Here is a 21,996-nt window from a genome sequence, read left to right as displayed (position 1 = left end):
ACTCAACTGTGTCAGTGAGAAACAAAGGCTCCATAACTCACCTCCTAAATAAAGTACATGGATTTTAGAAGAATTTGCTTCAAACCAATCTTTTCATTTACTGCTGAGGTCTGTGGCTTTGTTCTAAAATGGTTGAGGTCAGAGTTTGACCTCAGATAAGTTGGGAAATACCGTAAATACATCCCTTGAGATTGTAAACTAGAATATTCAAAAATAACAGGTTTGCCTCGCCACTGGATGAGAATGAGGCTTAGCCACATTAGGTCCATGTTTTCCTATTTTTTGGCAATACCATTATGCACACACACAAAAATCTATCACTAAACCCTTCTCGAAAACATTTACTGGGTAGAAAAAAATCTACGCAATCTAAGAATTCTCTTAGGTCATTTAAAATCTAGTAAAGAAGATGAAACAGTACATCCCGCCAACCAAAGCAATAAATATACTTACAAACATCGTAACTGCATAAACATGACGGTGAACATCAAAATTAGATTCTACCAAATCATATGCTCCTGCAAAGCAGTGACCTGATACTCACTGGAGAGGTCGGCAGGCCCACCTGAGGACAGCAGCTGAAAGGGAGGGGCTTACACAGTAGGTTACGGAGTATGTACAAGTGGTCCTCAGTCGGGTATTGACGGCCCAGGACACACTGGGCCCAATACACTCTAAACACTTGCAGAAGAAAGCTCCAAACTGAGGAGAAATAGCTGAGAATAGAGTCCATACTGACCAAGCCAGAGACAAAAGACAGAGAAAAGAAAGTCAAGATAAAAGTGGAAGGGAACAGAAGCAGAAAAATCTTAAAATGTTGCCATTTTTTTTAATCTGACAAAAACATGAGAGCCGGGCAGAGCCAACATGGCGGCGTGAGTAGGACAGTGGGAATCTCCTCCCAAAAACATATATATTTTTGAAAATACAATAAATACAACTAATCCTAAAAGAGAGACCAGAAGACACAGGACAACAGACTGAATACAACTGCACCAGCGAGAGCCCAGCGACTGGTGAAAGGGGTAAGATACAAGCCCCGGACCCTCGGGACCCGAGCGACCCTCCCCCCAGCTCCCGGCGGGAGAACAATAGGCAGAGTGGGAGGGAGACGGAGCCCAGGACTGCCGAACACCCAGCCCCCGCCATCCGGGCCAGAGTGCAGGCACAGTGCATGCGTAGAGGGCTGGTAACTAATGAAACAGGGCAGCAAGACCTCTGAGCGGGTGCCAAACCTGACGCCCCTGTGACAAAGAAAAGCGGACGCTTTTTGAAAGTCTTAAAAGGACAGGGATTTAACAGCTGGACGGAAACAGCATAGGTCACAGCCCAGTGGCAGGAAATTACAGGGAAAACCGGGCGCACTAACCCCCTGGGCAACAGCTCTGAGACCCCTCACGGAGGTAAACAGCCAAACAGAGCCGCCGCTCCCCCCTAACCCCCCCCCACCCCTGGTCCATTACCCCTCCGGGCGCTGAAAAAGCAGAGAAACAGCCTAAGGCAAACCCCGCCCACAGAAAGGGAGATCCATCCATATCCGCTGGGCAAGACACAAAGACCTAGCCTACTCGCAATTACCCAACACAAGCCACTAGGGGTCACAGTTGTCCCAGTAAAGAAAGGCCAGTAGCAAGTGAAAAGTTTGGCCCTCCCAGCCGACAGTCAACAGCACCTGTCAACATGAAAAGGCAAAAAAATATGATCCAGAGAAGACTAACCCAGACAACTTCGGCATCTGCTACATCTTCCCCTGAGAAGGAACCTGGGGAGATAGATTTAACCAGTCTTCCTGAAAAAGAATTCAAAACAAAAGTCATAACCATGCTGATGGGCTTGCAGAGAAATATGCAAGAACTAAGGAGGGAGAATACAGAAATAAAACAAGCTCTGGAAGGACTTCAAAACAGAATGGACGAGATGCAAGAGACCATTAATGGACGAAAAAACAGAGAACAGGAACGTGGAGAAGCTGATGCAGAGAGAGATAAAAGGATCTACAGGAATGAAAGAATTTTAAGAGAGCTGACTGACCAATCAAAAAGGAATAATATACGCATCATCGGAATAGCAGAAGGAGAAGAGACAGAAAAAGGGATAGAAAATGTCTTTGAAGAAATAATTGCCGAAAACTTCCCCAAACTAGGGGAAGAAATGGCCTCTCAGACCACAGAGGTACACAGAACTCCCATGAAAAGGGATCCAAGGAGGGCAACACCAAGACACATAATAATTAAAATGGCAAAGATTAAAAACAAGAAAAAAATATTAAAGGCAGCCAGAGAGGAAACAAAGGTCACCTACAAAGGAAAACCCATCAGGCTATCATCAGACTTCTCAACAGAAACCTTACAGGCCAGAAGAGAATGGCATAATATACTTAATGCAATGAAACAGAAGGGCCTCGAACCAAGACTACTGTATCCAGCACGATTATCACTTAAATATGAAGGAGGGATTAAACAATTCCCAGACAAACAAAAATTGAGGGAATTTGCCTCCCACAAACCACCTCTACAGGGCATCCTACAGGGACTGCTCTAGATAGGAGCACTCCTAAAAAGAGCACAGAACAAAACACGCAACATATGAAGAAGGGAGGAGGAGGAATAAGAAGGGAGAGAAATAAAGAATCATCAGACTGTGTTTATAATAGCTCAACAAGCGAGTTAAGTTAGACAGTAAGACAGTAAAGAAGCTAACCCTGAACCTTTGGTAACCACAAACTTAAAGCCTGCAATGGCAATAAATTTATACCTTTCAATAATCACCCTAAATGTAAATGGACTGAATGCACCAATCAAAAGACACAGAGTAATATAATGGATAAAAAAGCAAGATCCATCCATATGCTGCTTACAAAAGACTCACCTCAAACCCAAAGACATGCACAGACTTAAAGTCAAGGGATGGAAAAACATATTTCAGGAAAACAACAGCGAGAAGAAAGCAGGTGTTGCAATTCTGGTATCAGACAAAACAGACTTCAAAATAAAGAAAGTAACAAAAGAGAAAGAAGGACATTACATAATGATTAAAGGGCTCAGTCCATCAAGAGAATATAACCATTATAAATATATATGCACCCAATACAGGAGCACCAGCATATGTGAAACAAATACTAACAGAACTAAAGGAGGAAATAGAATGCAATGCATTCATTCTAGGAGACTTCAACACACCACTCACTCCAAAGGACAGATCCACCAGACAGAAATAAGTAAGAAATAAGTAAGGACACAGAGGCACTGAACAACACATTAGAACAGATGGACCTAATAGACATCTACAGAACTCTACATCCAAAAGCAACAGGATACACATTCTTCTCAAGTGCACATGGAACATTCTCCAGAATAGACCACATACTAGGCCACAAAAAGAACCTCAGAAAATTCCAAAAGATTGAAATCCTACCAACCAACTTTTCAGACCACAAAGGCATAAAATTAGAAATTAACTGTACAAAGAAAGCAAATAGGCTCACAAACACATGGAGGCTAAACAACACACTCCTAAATAATCAATGGATCAATGACCAAATCAAAATGGAGATCCAGCAATATATGGAAACAAACGACAACAACAACACTAAGCCCCAACTTCTGTGGGACACAGCAAAAGCAGTCTTAAGAGGAAAGTATATAGCAATCCAAGCATATTTAAAAAAGGAAGAACAAGCCCAAATGAATGGTCTAATGTCACAATTATCGAAATTGGAAAAAGAAGAACAAATGAGACCTAAGGTCAGCAGAAGGAGGGACTTAATAAAGATCAGAGAAGAAATAAATAAAATTGAGAAGAATAAAACAATAGCAAAAATCAATGGAACCAAGAGCTGGTTCGTCAAGAAAATAAACAAAATAGATAAGCCTCTAGCCAGACTTATTAAGAGGAAAAGAGAGTCAACACAAATCAATAGTATCAGAAACGAGAAAGGAAAAATCACGACAGACCCCACAGAAATACAAAGAATTATTAGAGAGTACTATGAAAACCTATATGCTAACAAGCTAGGAAACCTAGGAGAAATGGACAACTTCCTAGAGAAATACAACCTCCCAAGACTGACCCAGAAAGAAACAGAAAATCTAAACAGACCAATTACTGGCAACGAAATTGAAGTGGTAATCAAAAAACTACCAAAGAAGAAAACCCCCGGGTCAGATGGATTTACCTCAGAATTTTATCAGACATACAGGGAAGACATAATACCCATTCTCCTTAAAGTTTTCCAAAAAATAGAAGAGGAGGGGACACTCCCAAACTCATTCTATGAAGCTAACATCACCCTAATACCAAAACCAGGCAAAGACCCCACCAAAAAAGAAAACTACAGACCAATATCCCTGATGAACATAGATGCAAAAATACTCAACAAAATTTTAGCAAACCGAATTCAAAAATACATCAAAAAGATTGTACAACATGACCAAGTGGGATTCATCCCAGGGATGCAAGGATGGTACAACATTCGAAAGTCCATCAACATCATCCACCACATCAACAAAAAGAAAGACAAAAACCACATGATCATCTCCATAGATGCTGAAAAAGCATTTGACAAAGTTCAACATCCATTCATGATAAAAACTCTCAGCAAAATGGGAATACAGGGCAAGTGCCGCAACATAATAAAGGCCATCTATGAAAAACCCACAGCCAACATTATATTGAACAGCGAGAAGCTGAAAGCTTTTCCTCTGAGATCGGGAACTAGACAGGGATGCCCACTCTCCCCACTGTAATTTAACGTAGTACTGGAGGTCATAGCCACGGCAATCAGACAAAACAAAGAAATACAAGGAATCCAGATTGGTAAAGAAGAAGTTAAACTGTCACTATTTACAGATGACATGATACTGTACATAAAAAAACCTAAAGACTCCACCCCGAAACTACTAGAACTGATATCGGAATACAGCAAAGTTGCAGGATACAAAATCAACACACAGAAATCTGTGGCTTTCCTATACACTAACAATGAACCAACAGAAAGAGAAATCAGGAAAACAACTCCATTCACAATGGCATCAAAAAAAATAAAATACCTAGGAATAAACCTAAACAAAGAAGTGAAAGACTTATACTCTGAAAACTACAAGTCACTCTTAAGAGAAATTAAAGGGGACACTAACAGATGGAAACTCATCCCATGCTCATGGCTAGGAAGAATTAATATGGCCAAAATGGCCATCCTGCCCAAAGCAATATACAGATTTGATGCAATCCCTATGAAACTACCAGCAACATTCTTCATTGAACTGGAATAAATAATTCAAAAATTCATATGGAAACACCAAAGACCCCGAATAGCCAAAGCAATCCTGAGAAAGAAGAATAAAGTAGGGGGGATCTCACTCCCCAACTTCAAGCTCTATTATAAAGCCATAGTAATCAAGACAATTTGGTACTGGCACAAGAACAGAGCCACAGACCAATGGAACAGACTAGAGAATCCAGACATTAACCCAGACATATATGGTCAATTAATATTTGATAAAGGAGCCATGGACATACAATGGCAAAATGACAGTCTCTTCAACAGATGGTAATGGCAAAACTGGACAGCTACATGTAGTAGAATGAAACTGGACCTTTGTCTAACCCCATATACAAAAGTAAACTCAAAATGGATCAAAGACCTGAATGTAAGTCATGAAACCATTAAACTCTTGGAAGAAAACATAGGAAAAAACCTCTTAGACATAAACATGAGTGACCTCTTCTTGAACATATCTCCCTGGGCAAGGAAAACAACAGCAAAAATGAATACGTGGGACTATATTAAGCTGAAAAGCTTTTGTACAGCAAAGGACACCATCAATAGAACAAAAAGGAACCCTACAGTACAGGAGAATATATTTGAAAATGACACATCCGATAAAGGCTTGACATCCAGAATATATAAAGAGCTCACACGCCTCAACAAACAAAAAACAAATAACCCAATTAAAAAATGGGCAGAGGAACTGAACAGACGGTTCTCAAAAAAAGAAATACAGATGGCCAACAGACACATGAAAAGATGCTCCACATCGCTAATTATCAGAGAAATGCAAATTAAAACTACAATGAGGTATCACCTCACACCAGTAAGGATGGCTGCCATCCAAAAGACAGAGAACAACAAATGTTGGCGAGGCTGTGGAGAAAGGGGAACCCTCCTACACTGCTGGTGGGAATGTAAGTTAGTTCAACCATTTTGGAAGCAGTATGGAGGTACATCAAAATGCTCAAAACAGACTTACCATTTGGCCCAGGAATTGCACTCCTAGGAATTTACCCTAAGAATGCAGCAATCAAGTATGAGAAAGACCAATGCACCCCTATGTTTATCGCAGCACTATTTACAATAGCCAAGAATTGGAAGCAACCTCAATGTCCATCGATAGATGAATGGATAAAGAAGAGGTGGTACATATACACAATGGAATACTACTCAGCCATAAGAAAAGGGCAAATCCTACCATTTGCAGCAACATGGATGGAGCTGGAGGGTATTATGCTCAGTGAAACAAGCCAAGCGGAGAAAGAGAAATACCAAATGATCTCACTCATCTGTGGAGTATAAGAACAAAGGAAAAACTGAAGGAACAAAACAGCAGCAGAATCACAGAACTCAAGAATGGACTAACAGTTACCAAAGGGAAAGGGACTGGGGAGGATGGGTGGGTAGGGAGGGATAAGGGGGGGGAGAAAAAGGGGGGTATTAAGATTAGCATCCATAGGGGGGTGGGAGAAAGGGGAGGGCTGTACAACACAGAGAAGGCAAGTAGTGATTCTGCAACATTTTGCTACGCTGATGGACAGTTACTGTAATGGGGTATATAGGGGGGACCTGGTATAGGGGTGAGCCTAGTAAACAAAGTATTCGTCATGTAAGTGTAGATTAATGTTAAAAATAAAAAAAATTTAAAAAAAGCAGTTCCTGTGTGGTGACCTCCAATGAGCTCTACACAATGATATAAAGGGCATATAAAAGTGTAGGCAAAGGGCCTGTTTGTGTTTATACAGAGGATCAAAGCCTAATTGGGCTACCCCGAAAATGAACTAAGATATGATATGAAAAAGAACTTTGAACATCAGCACTCTCAGGAGGACTCATGCCAGAAGATGATCATCAAAAAAACCCCAACAAAGATCCACGCACTGCTACAGGTGTAGATGCACTCATCCCACCAATTCCTGGACTTGCCATGGGAATGAAGAAGGAGATATCTAAGCTGGCCTGTGCATACAGTAAAACAGTAAATTTGACTGGATCTATAGGGTTGGAACTCAACCAAGAATTAGGAGAAGTGCAAATTGTAGCACTCCAAAATCTTACAACTACAGACTATTTACTGTTAAAAGAACATATGGGATGTGAACAGTCCCCAGGAATGGGTGGTTTTAATTTATCTGAATTCTCTCAGACTGTTCAAGTTCAGTTGGACATTATCCACCATATCATAGATAAGTTTTCACAAATGCCTAAGGTGCCTAACTGGTTTTCTTGGTTTCACTGGAGATGGCTGGTAATTACAGGTATGCTTTGGTTACGTAACTGTACTCCTATTATGTTAATGTGTGTGCACAATTTACTTAGTAGTTTAAAAACTATACATGCTGAAGTTACTCTACAAGAAGATATGTCAAAGAAATAATCAATCTCCCCAGGTTTTCTTCCGCCTGCTAATTCTATAGCTTTTCTTCTTTCTTCCTAATTACAACCCTTAAATTGAATTCGTGCCTCATATCAAATTTTCCCAGTATCATAATTCTTCCAAGGGGTAAAGACACCTCAAGACAAATACTTGGCATAGAAGCCACAGGGCATAAATATGCAAAGAAATAAAAAGCTAACCTTTTCAAACAATAAGGCTTCTCTCTCACTGATCAACTTTACATTTCCCTGTATGGCCCCGGAAGATGACTGGTTAGCCAGAGATGGGTAAGATTCCTCAAGGGAGGAATAACCTAAGACAGGCACAGTCGCAGGGGGGCCATCAGGTGAGAAAATGGGGATCAACAGAGGTGAGGCTTAGATCCCCCCCCCATTCTGAGAGAAATCTTCTGCATATGTGGATATTTTATTGCCCTTGTCTAGCTTGGATTAACACACAGTCTACAGGCACACACCTGATCATCTACATTTGCTCTCTTACAACACAAAACTATGTTTTCTATCTTTATCTTGTATCTACCTACCACTTCAGCATTTTATTAAAAATAATAAAGAGAGAAATGTGATATCCACATATTAATCAAGTATAAAAATCAAATGAATATTCATATTTGAACTGTTTATAGTTCATAATGCATGAGCAAAACCGAAAGCTTCTGTGATGACGGCCCCTGTAATGTTCACCATGTAACTTATTCACTATGTAAGAATTTGTTCTCCATGTAAGACCTTGTTCGTTAAACTTCAAAAGATTGGAGACTGACGAAAATTAGGCTTGGGGTGGATTAATGATTGTGCATTGAGCATTGACTCCCCTATAGAGAATTTTATTGTTGTCAACGACCATTTGATCAATAAATATGAGAGATGCCCTCACAGAAAAAAAAAAAAAAAAACATGAGAGCCCTATAGAGTTATGAGAGAGGAAGAAAACAATCTTAAATCACTCCTCCATTTAATAAGTTCAAGAAAAGTTAATTCCATATAAAAAACAGAAAAGCATTCATGTCAAATCCCATAGAATGTTGTGATACTAAAAAAAGAACAGAATGACAATCCTACAGAAATATACACTAAAAAGAGAAATGTAAAACTCTACACTTACATGTCAAAGTGAGCTAAAAGGATAAGAAAGTGATAAAGTAGATTAAAAAACAAATATTAGAAAAACTCAGAAATGTGAGAAATTTCAGAAAAGAATTGTATCAGAATTATCACTTCAGAAAAAATGACTTAACTAACAAGAACATAAGATCAAATAAGATAAAGTGAAAATACCTGCAGAGAAAATGCAAACTTCTGACCAGGATACTTGCCTGGCCTTGATATCTCCCATTGTATACATAGCCTGTTTGCGTATCTACGGGCAGCAGGATGTTTACAGGGGACGGGGCGGCTGGTCAGTCACCGGAGTACTGGCCCAGGGGAGGAGTGCAGGGAAAACACCCATTCTCTCCTCTCCGCAGTTCCTGCTATGTAATCGGTCCTGCATTGGCCCATCACCATGGAGACCCACCCACAGAGTTCCTCCCAGTGCATGAGGGTCGGGGAAGCAGAGAACGGGAGAGAATGGAGAGAGAATGGAGAATGGGTGAGGGTGGAGGACGGAGGCCTAGAGAGAGAGAGCTGGGGGAGAATAGAGACCGGTGGAGGGAAGCCGTGCAGCCCCCCCCCCCCCCCCCCCGTGCTGGGGACCAGGAGGGAGCGGGGCTGGAGCCGGGAGAGCTGGGCAGTCTTTGCCACTTGTACACAGCTAGTTGACCACTCTTGAGAATAAATGTGGTATGAACCCCTTTTAACACCCCCAACTTGCCCTTGTCTTTATTTGGTCTCCCTCAATTCAAAATGAACTTGCCCAGAGCAGGGAACCCCCTCCTCCCAGAGTAAAAATATTGTAAGAGAAGCAGTAAAAGGAGAAATGCATTTTAGATCAAAAAGAAAGGAAGAAAGATAAAAAGGATTCAAGACTAAAGACAAACATAAAAAGACAAAGACTATCCAACACTTAGAAAGAAGAGTCACTAGAAGGAAAAAAACACACAAATAAAACAAGTATTAAATTTATAATTAATGCAAACTGAAATTAGAAAAAAGAACAGAATTAGAATTATATACATTAAAAAGACACATTGAAAATCTAGGGAAATTAACCCAGTATGACCAACACCAGGACATATTCTAGTAAAATTATTTGACTTTAAAGAACAAGAAATTAGAAGAAGAATTACACTGAAACTAAGACTGTGACAGCAATACTTTACAATAAAAGAAAATGGAATGATATATTCAGATTCCCATGAAAAAAGAATAAGTAATCTCTAATGAACCACTCTAGAAGGGCTTCCAAGAAATATTCTTAAATAAGGAGGGAAGAGGGAACTTTATAAAACAAATAATGAAAATATATGTTTTAAATACATTACCATCTGTATAGAAAAGAGGAGAGGGGCTATTTATCCATTGTTGGCTTTTGTATACATTGTAAAAGACTCTGTTAGGACAAAAATAAGCCGGCAGTGCTCACCTACTGAAAGAAACAGGACTAGAGGATGGAACATAAAATGAGAAATGGGATTTTCATTATCTACCTTTTTTACTACATGTACTTTTAGTGTTTGAACCATTTGGACGCATTAATTTACTGGTGTGGGATGGTACTTGAGCATTTTTTAAGGCTTTCCCTGGAGATTGTAATGTGAATCAGAATTGAGGACTACTTTCAAATTTAAAGGAAGCTGAATCAGTGAAGAAAAACACATAAAATGAAGAGGTAACTGAAAACAACTACATAAAGCAGTATTTTTAAATATATTATCTTGACCTTAAAGTCTTAATTTTAAGAAATGTAAACTGATGCATTTAGCGAAATGTCCTCAAAATGCTTATTAACTAATTCTACCAGTATATTTTGTACAAACTTTTTTAGAATATATAAACTTGTTTCAACACTTACTGTTCGGTACAGTCTGACAAAGAAAATCATCCAAATATTAGTATTTGAGATGTATTTGATGATTCGATTATTCAATTCATTTTGGAATACTTAGATGTATCTCATACTATGACTCCCCCTCAGAATGATTCTCCCTTTACAGGAGTTGTGAATAGGATGGGTTTCTTAACTCAAATCATTTACCAATATCTAATCCAAGCTAAAACATTAGAGTATTAAATGAAAGGCATATGAGACCAATCTTCATTTTCCTTTCATTTTTATCCCTCTTCTTCAGAATGCTGTTAATCATTCTTAAAGATAGGTGAATAAATATGAGGTCTTCAAGCTATGCTTAATTTCTATTTCCGTCAATATTCTCTAAGTAAGATTGCAACTACACTTTGGGTTACCCATGCACAACTGGTTAATTCCTCACCTAACATGGCATCAAGTGAAATGCTCAGGGTTATCAAGCCAGTGCTCTAATCTACCTCTAACCAAATGCCATAAAGCACAATTGTAGCCTCTGGCTAAGGGCCCAACTGTCCAATACCTAACTAGTACTCACTTTAAAATGTACATAAAAGTATTGAAATATTGTTAATTTATATTTTAGTAATGTAACCTGTGAAATCAGCAACAGAACGTAAGTAGTAATCTGAAGCATGTAAGTCCATTTACAAGATCAATTCACGGTCCTCTGAAACACTATATTTGCACATAACTGTTTTTTCCCTAAATTCTGAAACAGAACAATCAACACACTATAGCCAGGATGCATTTCAATAGGATATGGCATTTGGAAGAATAAGCCTAGTCTTTAATAAGTTTATACAGAAAATATCCAAAGTTACGCATACCTATCAGTATTGATAACTACCAGAAATAATAATGGAATACACAGTGTGTCTGTTAATTCAACTTTTTTAAGTGGTAGGGAGCTTTATGAGATGTGCAGTCTGATAAACTGTCAGGTCTCTTCAGAGCTCATCACAGGTGTGGACTCACTTGCATTGGGAAGCAAGAGAAAGAAGACAAGAGAGACTGGGATTCCAGTTGTACTTAGGTGAGTTCTCTATTCAAGTTCCCTGGAAAGGCCTTTAAACAGCTACCTCCGACGAATGCACGTGACTCACTTCCCTTCCTCTCAGGCTCACACCCTGGAGAGGGCAGGAGAGGAGAGGCGGCGCACACCCCCACCGTGCTGCCCAGCTCCCGGTGTTGGCCATTGCCCGGTGTTGGCCATTGCCTTTGGTTACCGGCACACTCACACCCCTCCACCTCTCCTGCTAATGAGACCGCATCACACAGAACAACACTGTCGGAAAGAATTCTCTGTTAATCGTTCATGCGTTTAAAAAAACGTTGTTTAAAAGTTTTACAAACATTCCACTGACTAATCACTCTTTCTTTAGTCAGGCTAATTTTGACAAAGGCACACCCAACACTGGCCTACGTAGAGATAGATTCCTTTACATAACTGAAAATTCAAGCGCTGTGTTTTGAGATCACATGAAAATACTTGAGATTTTCATGGTGATGAGTGAGTGTGAATTTTATTTTCCACAATAAACAAATTTATCTTTATAAACACATAAGCATATTGACATAGTTTAGGGAGAAAAGCTTCTTAGCTAATTTAATCTAGTCTTGTCAGTACAATCTTTTGGGTATTACTGTTTTCCTTTTTTTAGAATACCAGAGAGGCAGGCACCAATATCCTTGTCATCATGAACAGCAGAGAATTTCTTCTGTTTCACTAAGCTCCACAAATATATAGGACACCTGGATGTTATATATGCTTTAGTATAAAAAATATATGGATTGCCATATTCTACAGAAAATATATGACAAATATATTGAGTTTCAAATATCTAGGGATGATTGGCCAACCATAAATTCAAGCAAGAAATTTAATATATATTCACTATTTTAAAAACTCACTTGCTAAATGTTTCATATATATATTTGGCATACAGTGGCCTCCTTAGATACTCACAAATTTAATCACATCTCCCATGCCTAAGAAATTATTAGATAGAACTAACTTTCTACCAGTTTGAAAAAAAAAAAAAGGCTATATTCCAAGAAAGAAATGGATCACAGAAAGGAAGTCTAAGTGTAAAGCCCAAGATTTTCTAAAGTCTTGATCAATCAGGTCTTTACAATACAGTTTAAATATTTTTACTGACAATACCTTACCAGAAAGTCTAACAAAAACACCTGTGCATGCACAAACTTGGTAAATATAAAGCGGATACAGAGCTTCATGGATCATCTCCCAGTCTGACGTATCCATATTTTTATTTGCCCATTCTCTATCTACAATAACTCCATGAGTTGTGAACTGTTTTTCTTTTAAAAATGTACTCAATACATGCTTTAAATTAATATATTTTATGATTGAAATCAATTTCCTGCTATAGCTACAACAAAGAATATTTAAAATTTTAAATGTTCCTTTCTATTTCATTTTCAGACTAAAATGGAGCAGACGTACTTCTCCCTATTTTTCTCAGTAAGTATAGCTAAAAGGCCTGGGCATTATCTTTAAAACAAATATGATTCTAGAAGGTGGTAAGAAGGCAGACCACCTAGGGACCTGGGGCCAGGAACGTCACAGCCTAAGTTCTGTGAGTTTTCCTTCAGCCTCACACATCTCACGCTGGGACTGGAATGGCCCGCAACCAGGAAGGGCCAATGTGCACAAACAAACACAGCCCCCGGAAAGCTGCCCTTCTCTAGCCAAAGGACCACTGGAGGCTCAATCTAGCAGAACCGAAAACTTTTAGATAATACATGCCATCTGATCACTAAACCCCATGGAAAAAATATGGCCCCACTTGCAGCTCTGTGAGCAAAGGCCAGAGTACTGAGCCCAAACCTCCATTGCGCAGCTGTGAGGAGTGCTCCCCACAACCACCCCACCCTGAGGTGGTAACAGAAAACCAAGCGATCTGGAGGCACTTTTAGGACTTGCATCTGCACCCACAGATAAAGAGCCTCTCTCTCTCCCCGCCACCCTTTCTGGCGCCAGATGCAGCTGAGCAGGGAGCCAGAACTTTGAAAACCACTCAGAAGTAACAAGACCTCTCCTCTCCATGTTGGCAGGATAAGCACATGGGAACAATGATGTGCCTCTTCTCCTCCCAGCCAGGGTGGGATAAGCCAAGGCCTATGAGGGGCCTGAATTCCTACCTTCTCCCAGGAGTAAAGAGGCACTCCCTCTGCCCAGGGCCTCAAAGGAGGCTGAGTGGGAAACAGAAGTTTACCCCACACCTGACATTAACAAAATACCCTCTACCTCTCCCCAACCTGTGCAGTATCAGAGGACACCTGTTAAAACACAAGACTTAAACGAGATTGAAGGTAACAGACAAAATATCCAAAGCACATAGGATATAATTAAAAACCACCCATCATGCCAAGAATCAAGAAAATCTCAACTGGAATAAGACAAGACTGTGAACAGACAGCAACACTGAGATTACACCAATGACAGAATTATCTGACTGGAATTGAAAGTGACCATCATAAAAATGCTTCAACAAGCTACTATGAACATGATTTACACATGGAAAAAATTTAAAAGTTTCAGCAAAGAAATAGGAGATATAAAGAAGAACCAAATAGAAAATTAACAACAGAAAAATACAATAACTGAGTAAATAAACAAATAAACAAAGAACTGGCCCACCAGCAGAATAGAGGCAAGAGGAAAGACTCAATGAACTAGAGGACAGAACAATCTTTAAAAAGCCTAAAAAATATATACCAAAAAAATGTCCAGAACAATGAGGACTTGTGGAATTATAACAAAACACTTTCCTCAGATGGTGAACAGACGTACAAGCTAAACAAAACGCCTCCCTTCGCGTTCATTTTGGCTATGACACCTTCAAGTACATTTTCCTATCACTTATTTAGACAAGGTGATAAAATATACCATAAGTTAGTTTACTTTTTTATGCACATGGTATAAAAAGGAAGACAGAGGCACTTCTTGGTGCTGAAGTAAAATCATCTGAAAAAAAGTATTCTTTGAAAGTATTGTTTCCTGTAAAAAAGAAGATCTTTTCAAGCTGAATATTAGTTTTGAAGACTCAAGCTGTTACTCTTATATTATTACATTAATAGTAAAAGTAGAGAGAGGACCACGATAATGCTACTGGGCAATGGTCTTAACCACGAAAAGCTCACAGTGTGGTACGCCAGCTGTTAGCCTCTCGGGTGAGCTGTCATTCCACTAATAGAGAAACTGAATTTGCAAAGGGGTGTATCTCACTACAGGGCCCAGAATAAGTCATTCAATATAAGTGGAAGAAAACACAAAGTTCTCTCAATACTCAGTACTGTGCCTTCTAATAAACACTGTAATTCCAAGTATGGGAGTGGTAAGTATGGCCAAACACAATGTAATTAGCCCTTGGGGAGCAGAGTGCATTACATTAGTGAATTTATTCACTCATTCAAGAATATTAGCCAAGCCCACACTGCACAGCTATTGCTCTAGACACTGGGAAGGGAAGGTCCTAACCTCATGGAGCTTACACTATAGTGGGAGGAAAACAAAAAATAAACAAATCAAAGTAAAATAACAGACGGAGATAAGTGCTATGAGGAGGGGGTAAAAGCAAAGAAAGGGGACTAGGGCATGCTGAGCATGTGCACACTGCACACAGGGTCCGTTTTCTGTAGCATGGTTAAGGAGAGCCTCCACAAGAAGGGAGCATTCAGGCAGGTATCTGGAGGAAGCCAGGACTCACTGAGTTACAATTTTCAAAAAGTTACAATGTGACTCATACAGATACAAACTGACATGCCAAAGATTCAGTCTATTTACTTACTAATAAATGAATTATTTAAGACTGAATGAATCAATGCTAAGACTGGTTAAAAGAGCATTTGAAAAAAAAAAACTCCAACAAAGATCCACGCACTGTCACAGGTGTAGATGCACTCACCCCACCAGTTCCTGGACTTGCCATGGGAATGATGAAGGAGATATCTAAGCTGGCCTGTGCATACAGTAAAACAAAAATTGGACTGGATCTGTACTGTTGGAACTCAACCAAGAATTAGGAGAAGTGCAAATTGGAGCACTCCAAAATCTTACAACCACAGACTATTTATTGTTAAAAGAACATATGGGATATGAACAGTCCCCAGGAATGGGTGGTTTTAATTTATCTGAATTCTCTCAGACTGTTTAAGTTCAGTCGGACAATATCCACCATATCATAGATAAGTTTTCACAAATGCCTAAGGTGCCTAACTGGTTTTCTTGGTTTCACTGGAGATGGCTGGTAATTACAGGTATGCTTTGGTTAGGTAACTATATTCCTATTATGTTAATGTGTGTGCACAATTTAATTAGTAGTTTAAAACCTATCCATGCTGAAGTTACTCTACAAGAAGATATGTCAAAGAAATAATCAATCTTCCCAGGTTTTCTTCTGCCTGCTACTTCTATAGCTTTTCTTCTTCCTACCTAATCACAACCTTTAAATAGAACTTGTGCCACATGTCGAATTTACCGAGTATCATAATTCTTCCAAGTGGTAAAGACACCTCAAGACAAATGCTGGGCATAGAAGCTACAGGGCATAAATATGCAAAGAAACAAAAAGCTAACCTTTTTAAACAATAAGGCTTCTCTCTCACTTACCAACTTAACATTTCCCTGTATGGCCCCGGAAGATGACTGGTTAGCCAGAGACGGGTAAGATTCCTCAAGGGAGGAATAACCTAAGACAGGCACAGTTGCAGGGGGCCATCTGGTGAGAAAATGGGGAGCAGCAGAGGTGAGGCTTAGAACCTCCCCCCTCATGTTCTGAGAGAAATCTTCTGCATACGTGGATGTTTTATTGCCCTCGTCTAGCTCGGATTAACACATAGTCTACAGGCACACACCTGATCATCTACATTTGCTCTCTTACAACACTAAACTCTGTTTTCTACCTTTATCTCGTATCTACCTACCACTTCAGCATTTTATTAAAAATAATAATAATAGAGAAATGTGGTATCCACATATAAATCAAGTTTAAAAATCAAATGAATATTCATATTTGAACTGACTGTGTATAGTTCATAATGCATGAACAAAACCGAAAGCTTCTGTGATGACTGTCCTTGCACTGTTCACCATGTAACTTATTCATTATGTAAGAATTTGTACTCCATGTAAGAATTTGTTCGTTATGCATCAGAAGATTGGAGACTGACGAAAATTAGGCTTGGGGTGGATTAATGATTGTGCATTGAGTATTGACCCCCCTATACAGAAATTTATTGTGGTTAACAACTATTTGATCAATAAATATGAGAGATGCCCTCACAAAATATATATATATATATATAAACACACTTCCAATTGTAAAATAAATAAGTAACCGGGATGTAATGTATAGCATAAGGAATATAGTCAAAATATTGTAACAACTTGGTATGGTGATACCTGGTACCTAGAATTATCATGTATATAAATGTTGAATCACTGTGTTGTACACCTGAAACTAATGTAATGCAATACTGTTGTCAACTACCCTTCAATAAAAAAAAAAAAAAAAAAAAGAGCATTTGAAAAGGGTGTGTGTGTGTGTGTGTGTGTGTGCAATATATAAAATTTAAATAATGAACCATTAAAGTAAGAAAGAGAGCTAGATTAGAGACAAAATTGATGACACATTCTATAGGTGAATAAACAATATTCTCTGAAGTTACCTCTTCTAACAAATTATATCTCTTCTTGGAAAAATGAATAAATTAACATGTACTGTCAACATATCTGAAACTTTGAATCAATAGTAAACAGTGAGTCAAATAAAGGAGATTCTCCTAAATAATTCTTGGGTAGGTTTATCAAACAATGTCCCCACAGGACACTGAAAGAATACAGTGTCATCCGTTTCCTTATTTTCAAGTTCTGCATTTTTTTTAACAGAGCTGTGCAGCTATCTGGAAGCAGAGCATTCGGGTGGGAGAGCCCGTGAGTGAGTCACAGACCGTGTCCTCCACTCAGCACTCTTAACAACCAAGGAATGTCCTCCCCAGCACACTCACCTGGACCTTATCATGAAGCCTGATGCACATAAATAGCTGGGGGTGAACTGGAAAGGCTGGAGTAGCTAGAAGATGGACACCGGAAGAAGAATGAGGATTGAGGGTGGGAGAACATTTACACTTTCAACACACTACCTGCTGAAACAAAGACTTATTAGGGAGAGGGGCAAGGGCAGAAGCTACGGGACCTCTTGGGAGACTATTAAAATGATCTAAGCAAATAAACAAGTAAATACACAAGTCTGTCAGATATAAAGTGTGAGGTGGAGGAAAATAGAACATGGGAAGGTTGGTAGGGCTGTCTGGGAAGGTCTCTCTGCTAAGGTGACATTTACATAGAGATCTAAATGATATCAAAAAGAAAATCATGCAGAACAACTGAGGGAAGAGTATTCCAGACATAGGGATAAAGCAAAATAACTGAGGGAAAAGAGGGAGGGAACATACAGGGAGAAGGGATAAAAGAGAATGTAGGGCCTTGTAAACCATTTTAAAGACTTACATGACTTTTAGTTTGGGTGAGATGAGAAGCCACTGAAGGTTTCAGAGCAGAGAAATGACATGATCAGCTTTAAGGATTAAACAGGTGACAGTGGCTGCAATGTGAAGAATGGTCTATAAGGAGGCAATGACAGAAGCAAAAAGACTAGTTACAAGATCTTTTAGGAATCCAAGGGAAAAATAAGAATGGCCTAGAACAGGCTGGTAGCAACGACCACAGTGGCAAAGTCGAACCCAGGGTATTTGGAAGGTAAAGCCAATGGGTTTTGCTAAAGGAATAGACATGGAGAAAGCACAAAAGGGAATTAATGTGGGTCTCATCCTCAGCGACTAAAAGACAGAATTGCCATTTATTGGGATGGGAAAGACTGCAGAAGAAACAAGTTTATTAAGGAAATTTGTGGAGAAGAAGAGGAGACACTGGTTTCGATCTATTTCTGTTTAGGGTTTACAGGATTCTAAGCTCATTTCAACTGTAAATACAATAAGAAAAATTAGAATGCCTAATTTCCAAATTTTATCATCAGAAACACTATTTTTCACCAAACTGAGTTTCAAACAACTAACCCTCAGCTTCTCACAGATTCATACTTTCCAAAATGCCATTTCTTACTCATTTCATCCATGTTGGTCAATATTTTATATATTTAAGCAAGTATCTGATCCTTCACTCATAAAGCATCTATTGAGTACTTTCCAAAGTTATTTTATATGCTCATCAAAAGACCTACATATTAATATTTTTAATTCACTGGGTTTACCTGAAGTTGTTTGTATCTATCTTGAAAAGAAATGGCCTCTTGCTCTTTTTCTTTAAGGAAATCTTTTTCTAAGACACTATGATTTTCCATCAATGATTCCACATCCTAAAAGAAAAATCCAAGTATAAATAGTATAATATTCCATGGCATAAAATATAGTTTTTCCAATCAACATACCAGAAAATATTTGGTAAGGAAAGAACTGATAGGAAGTATGGTTTAAAGTTCAACAGTATTGCTTCCCTCTCATTTCCAGACCAGTATCAAACATTTATATAACACTAAAATTATTCATGCTAATAAATGATGAAAAGCATCTAAACTAAATACAGTCAACACAAACTATCTCTATGTATAGTTTCTATAAATTTTCTAGAGTCTTTTTATAGGTAGGAGAACATATACAAATAATTTACTAAAACAGCTGTATATCTAAGTACTCTTATCAAATATCCCATGATGCCTGACTTCCCATAGCGACAAGACAAAGTTACAAATCTTCTGTTCTGCATAAGAGATATAATACTACCTGCTTTTGAAGCAAGTAAAAGCAAACCAGAAGGAAAGCATTATTTAGAGTTGAAAAAAATCTAGTAGAAAATGTTCACATGTTAAAAGTACGTATTTAAAACTTAAGATTTCTTACAAAGACTTTCCAAAGTGATAAACTCATAAAACTGATTTAACCTATCGCAAAGGGTTGTATCTTCTACAGTATCTTCTTCCACTGCTGAGTTTGTAATCAGAGATTGGGGTTATATCAAATTTCTACTACATGCCACTCGAACATTTGTTTTTTAGGGAAATGTAAATATACCTTTTTAATTCTCTGTTTTTCTTCTTCAGAAACTTTGAGTTTAGTCTCCAGACTTGAAATTTCCTGCTGAAGCTGTATGTTTGAGGCTTCGGTTCCAGGGTCCTCAGAATCATCCTCAAGAGCTATGGTTCCATTACTTTTCTCATCAGTTAAATGTAATGGGAAAAGGGAGATATCCAGATGAGTACGTGTTGATTGCTGAGTCTAAACCACATTAAAAAAACACATACACACACAAGAGAAAAAGTTTATACTGTACCAATAATGAAAACATCCAAAGAGCACCAGAAACCACATTTGGAAATTAAGTTACAGCAAAGGTTCCAAAATTATTTCATCCTTTAAATAAATCAACAGAAGGCCTCAAACTGGTACAACAACCCCATCTTTGTAGCAAGAAACACAATTTCCTATAAACTTTGGAGTCTAAGGCATATTATTATACAAGCGAAGCATTAAAAAACTTTTCAACTTTTTCTTATGCTTAAAAGTATATACTTGAATATAAATACATATGATACCAGTTCTGGGATTTACACACGTACACACAATCTGTTTATATTTTAGACAGACATAAACAAATATTTCAAATCAGAATTTTAAATTTATCAATGACCTCTAATTGATCATCACTTTCTAATAAAAATAACAGGTGACTCAAGATTATGTACAGCACTTTGGAAATCTGGACTGATACCAGCATGTAGCACAATGCTTAGGTCAATAAATATTTGAATGAATAAGCCCTATGACCATTGTCTTTTTGGCTTCTAAAATTGAAATGAACATACTAGTACCTGATAACATATGGCAAAAGATATATTCCATAGAAAAGGAAATACTGTTTTTTGTTATTTTTTGGTACTTATTTTCCCTTTTGAAGTTCAAGATTGAAATGCAAAGCTAAATCAATTTCAATAAATGACATACTCAAACCATATTCTGGTAACTCATATTTGTGGAATAAAACAAGATATTATTTAGTTGTTTGAATTCTAGATAGAAGCCTCAAAGTTAAAATACCCAAAGAAATATTTTTTAGAAAAGGTGGAAGAAAGAAAAAGAGAGAGAGAGAGAGAGAGAGAGAGAGAAAAGAAAGAAAGAAAAGAGAGAGAGAGAAAGAAAAGAAAGAGAGAGAGAGAGAGAAAGAAAGAAAGAAAGAGAGAGAAAGAAAGAGAGAAGGAAAGAGAAAGAAAGAAAGAGAGAGAGAGAGAGAGAGAGAGAGAGAGAAAGAAAGAGAGAGAGAGAGAGAGAGAGAGAGAGAAAGAAAGAAAGAAAGAAAGAAAGAAAGAAAGAAAGAAAGAAAGAAAGAAAGAAAGAAAGAAAGAAAGAGAGAGAGAGAAAGAAAGAGAGAAGGAAAGAGAAGAAAGAAAGAAAGAAAGAAAGAAAGAGAGAGAGAGAGAGAGAGAGAGAGAGAGAGAGAGAGAGAGAGAGAGAGAGAGAGAGAGAAAGAAAGAAAGAAAGAAAGAAAGAAAGAAAGAAAGAAAGAAAGAAAGAAAGAAAGAAAGAAAGAAAGAAAGAAAGAAAGAAAGAAAGAGAGAGAAAAAGAAGAAGAAGAAGGGGAGGGAGGGAGGGAGGGAGGGAGGAATCAGACTCAGAGAAGCTTCCATTAAATCAGCGTGCAACTTAAGTATGCAAACTTCCTATAAAAACACGCTCGTCCTACCCGGGCTTCAGGGGCAGGCCGGCCCACCACGCTGTCGTCTGCGCGTGCGTTCTCCGGTGACGGAATGATGGGCTCAGAAGGGCAGCCGGCGGAAGAGGAGCAGCAGTCACGGTCCAGCACAGTCTCAGGAGAAGCTGGAGAAAGATGGACTCCAGACACTGGGGGGGTGGGGGGGAACATAAAGGATCGTCAAAGAGAAAATACAAGACAGGTTGAAGGGAAGAAAGAGAGTCGAGGGAGGGGGAAGGAAAAGGAAAGTAAAAGCAATGAGACTGAAAATGAGGATTCTGTCCTTATTCCTCAGGGAACATTATTTGAAATCTAAAATTAGTGTTTCTAAATTTAACACAGATTTCCATTGAGACCAAGGCAAACAAAACTGTTCCATAATGCCTTAGTGTGTAGATACTAACACATTATCCTAAGAAGTGCATTTCCAACTGATGTTAAGTATTCAAACACATTACCTGTCTATTCAGCTAATTAAGAAAAAGCACTAGTGTGCCTGCTGGTACCAGGCATGGACACTAGGCACAGAGGAGACGGCGGTGAGCAAGACAGATGCACCCAGACACTCAGTGATGG

At 38.6% G+C, this 21,996-nt stretch overlaps 1 protein-coding gene across 5 annotated transcripts in view; it reads right to left on the bottom strand.

Moving 5' to 3' along the window:
* CCDC91 (coiled-coil domain containing 91) overlaps positions 1–21,996 on the bottom strand; it is a 329,601-nt gene that overhangs the window by 190,984 nt on the left and 116,621 nt on the right. For 4 of the 5 annotated variants that reach the window (XM_036889459.2, XM_036889457.2, XM_036889455.2 and 1 more), the window contains exons 4-6: positions 21,412–21,569; positions 19,746–19,949; positions 18,929–19,033 (exon numbers count right to left, since the gene is read on the bottom strand). In XM_036889459.2, the coding sequence (XP_036745354.2) occupies positions 18,929–19,033; positions 19,746–19,949; positions 21,412–21,569 (467 nt within the window). The remainder of the gene's footprint in view (positions 1–18,928; positions 19,034–19,745; positions 19,950–21,411; positions 21,570–21,996) is intronic. The other variant, XM_036889452.2, reaches the window with a different exon arrangement.

The sequence above is a fragment of the Manis pentadactyla genome, chromosome 14 (assembly GCF_030020395.1).
Source record: "Manis pentadactyla isolate mManPen7 chromosome 14, mManPen7.hap1, whole genome shotgun sequence".
NCBI lineage: Eukaryota > Metazoa > Chordata > Mammalia > Pholidota > Manidae > Manis > Manis pentadactyla.
Note: the sequence above shows the minus strand (reverse complement) of the source record. Positions and strands in the feature narration are given on the sequence as shown.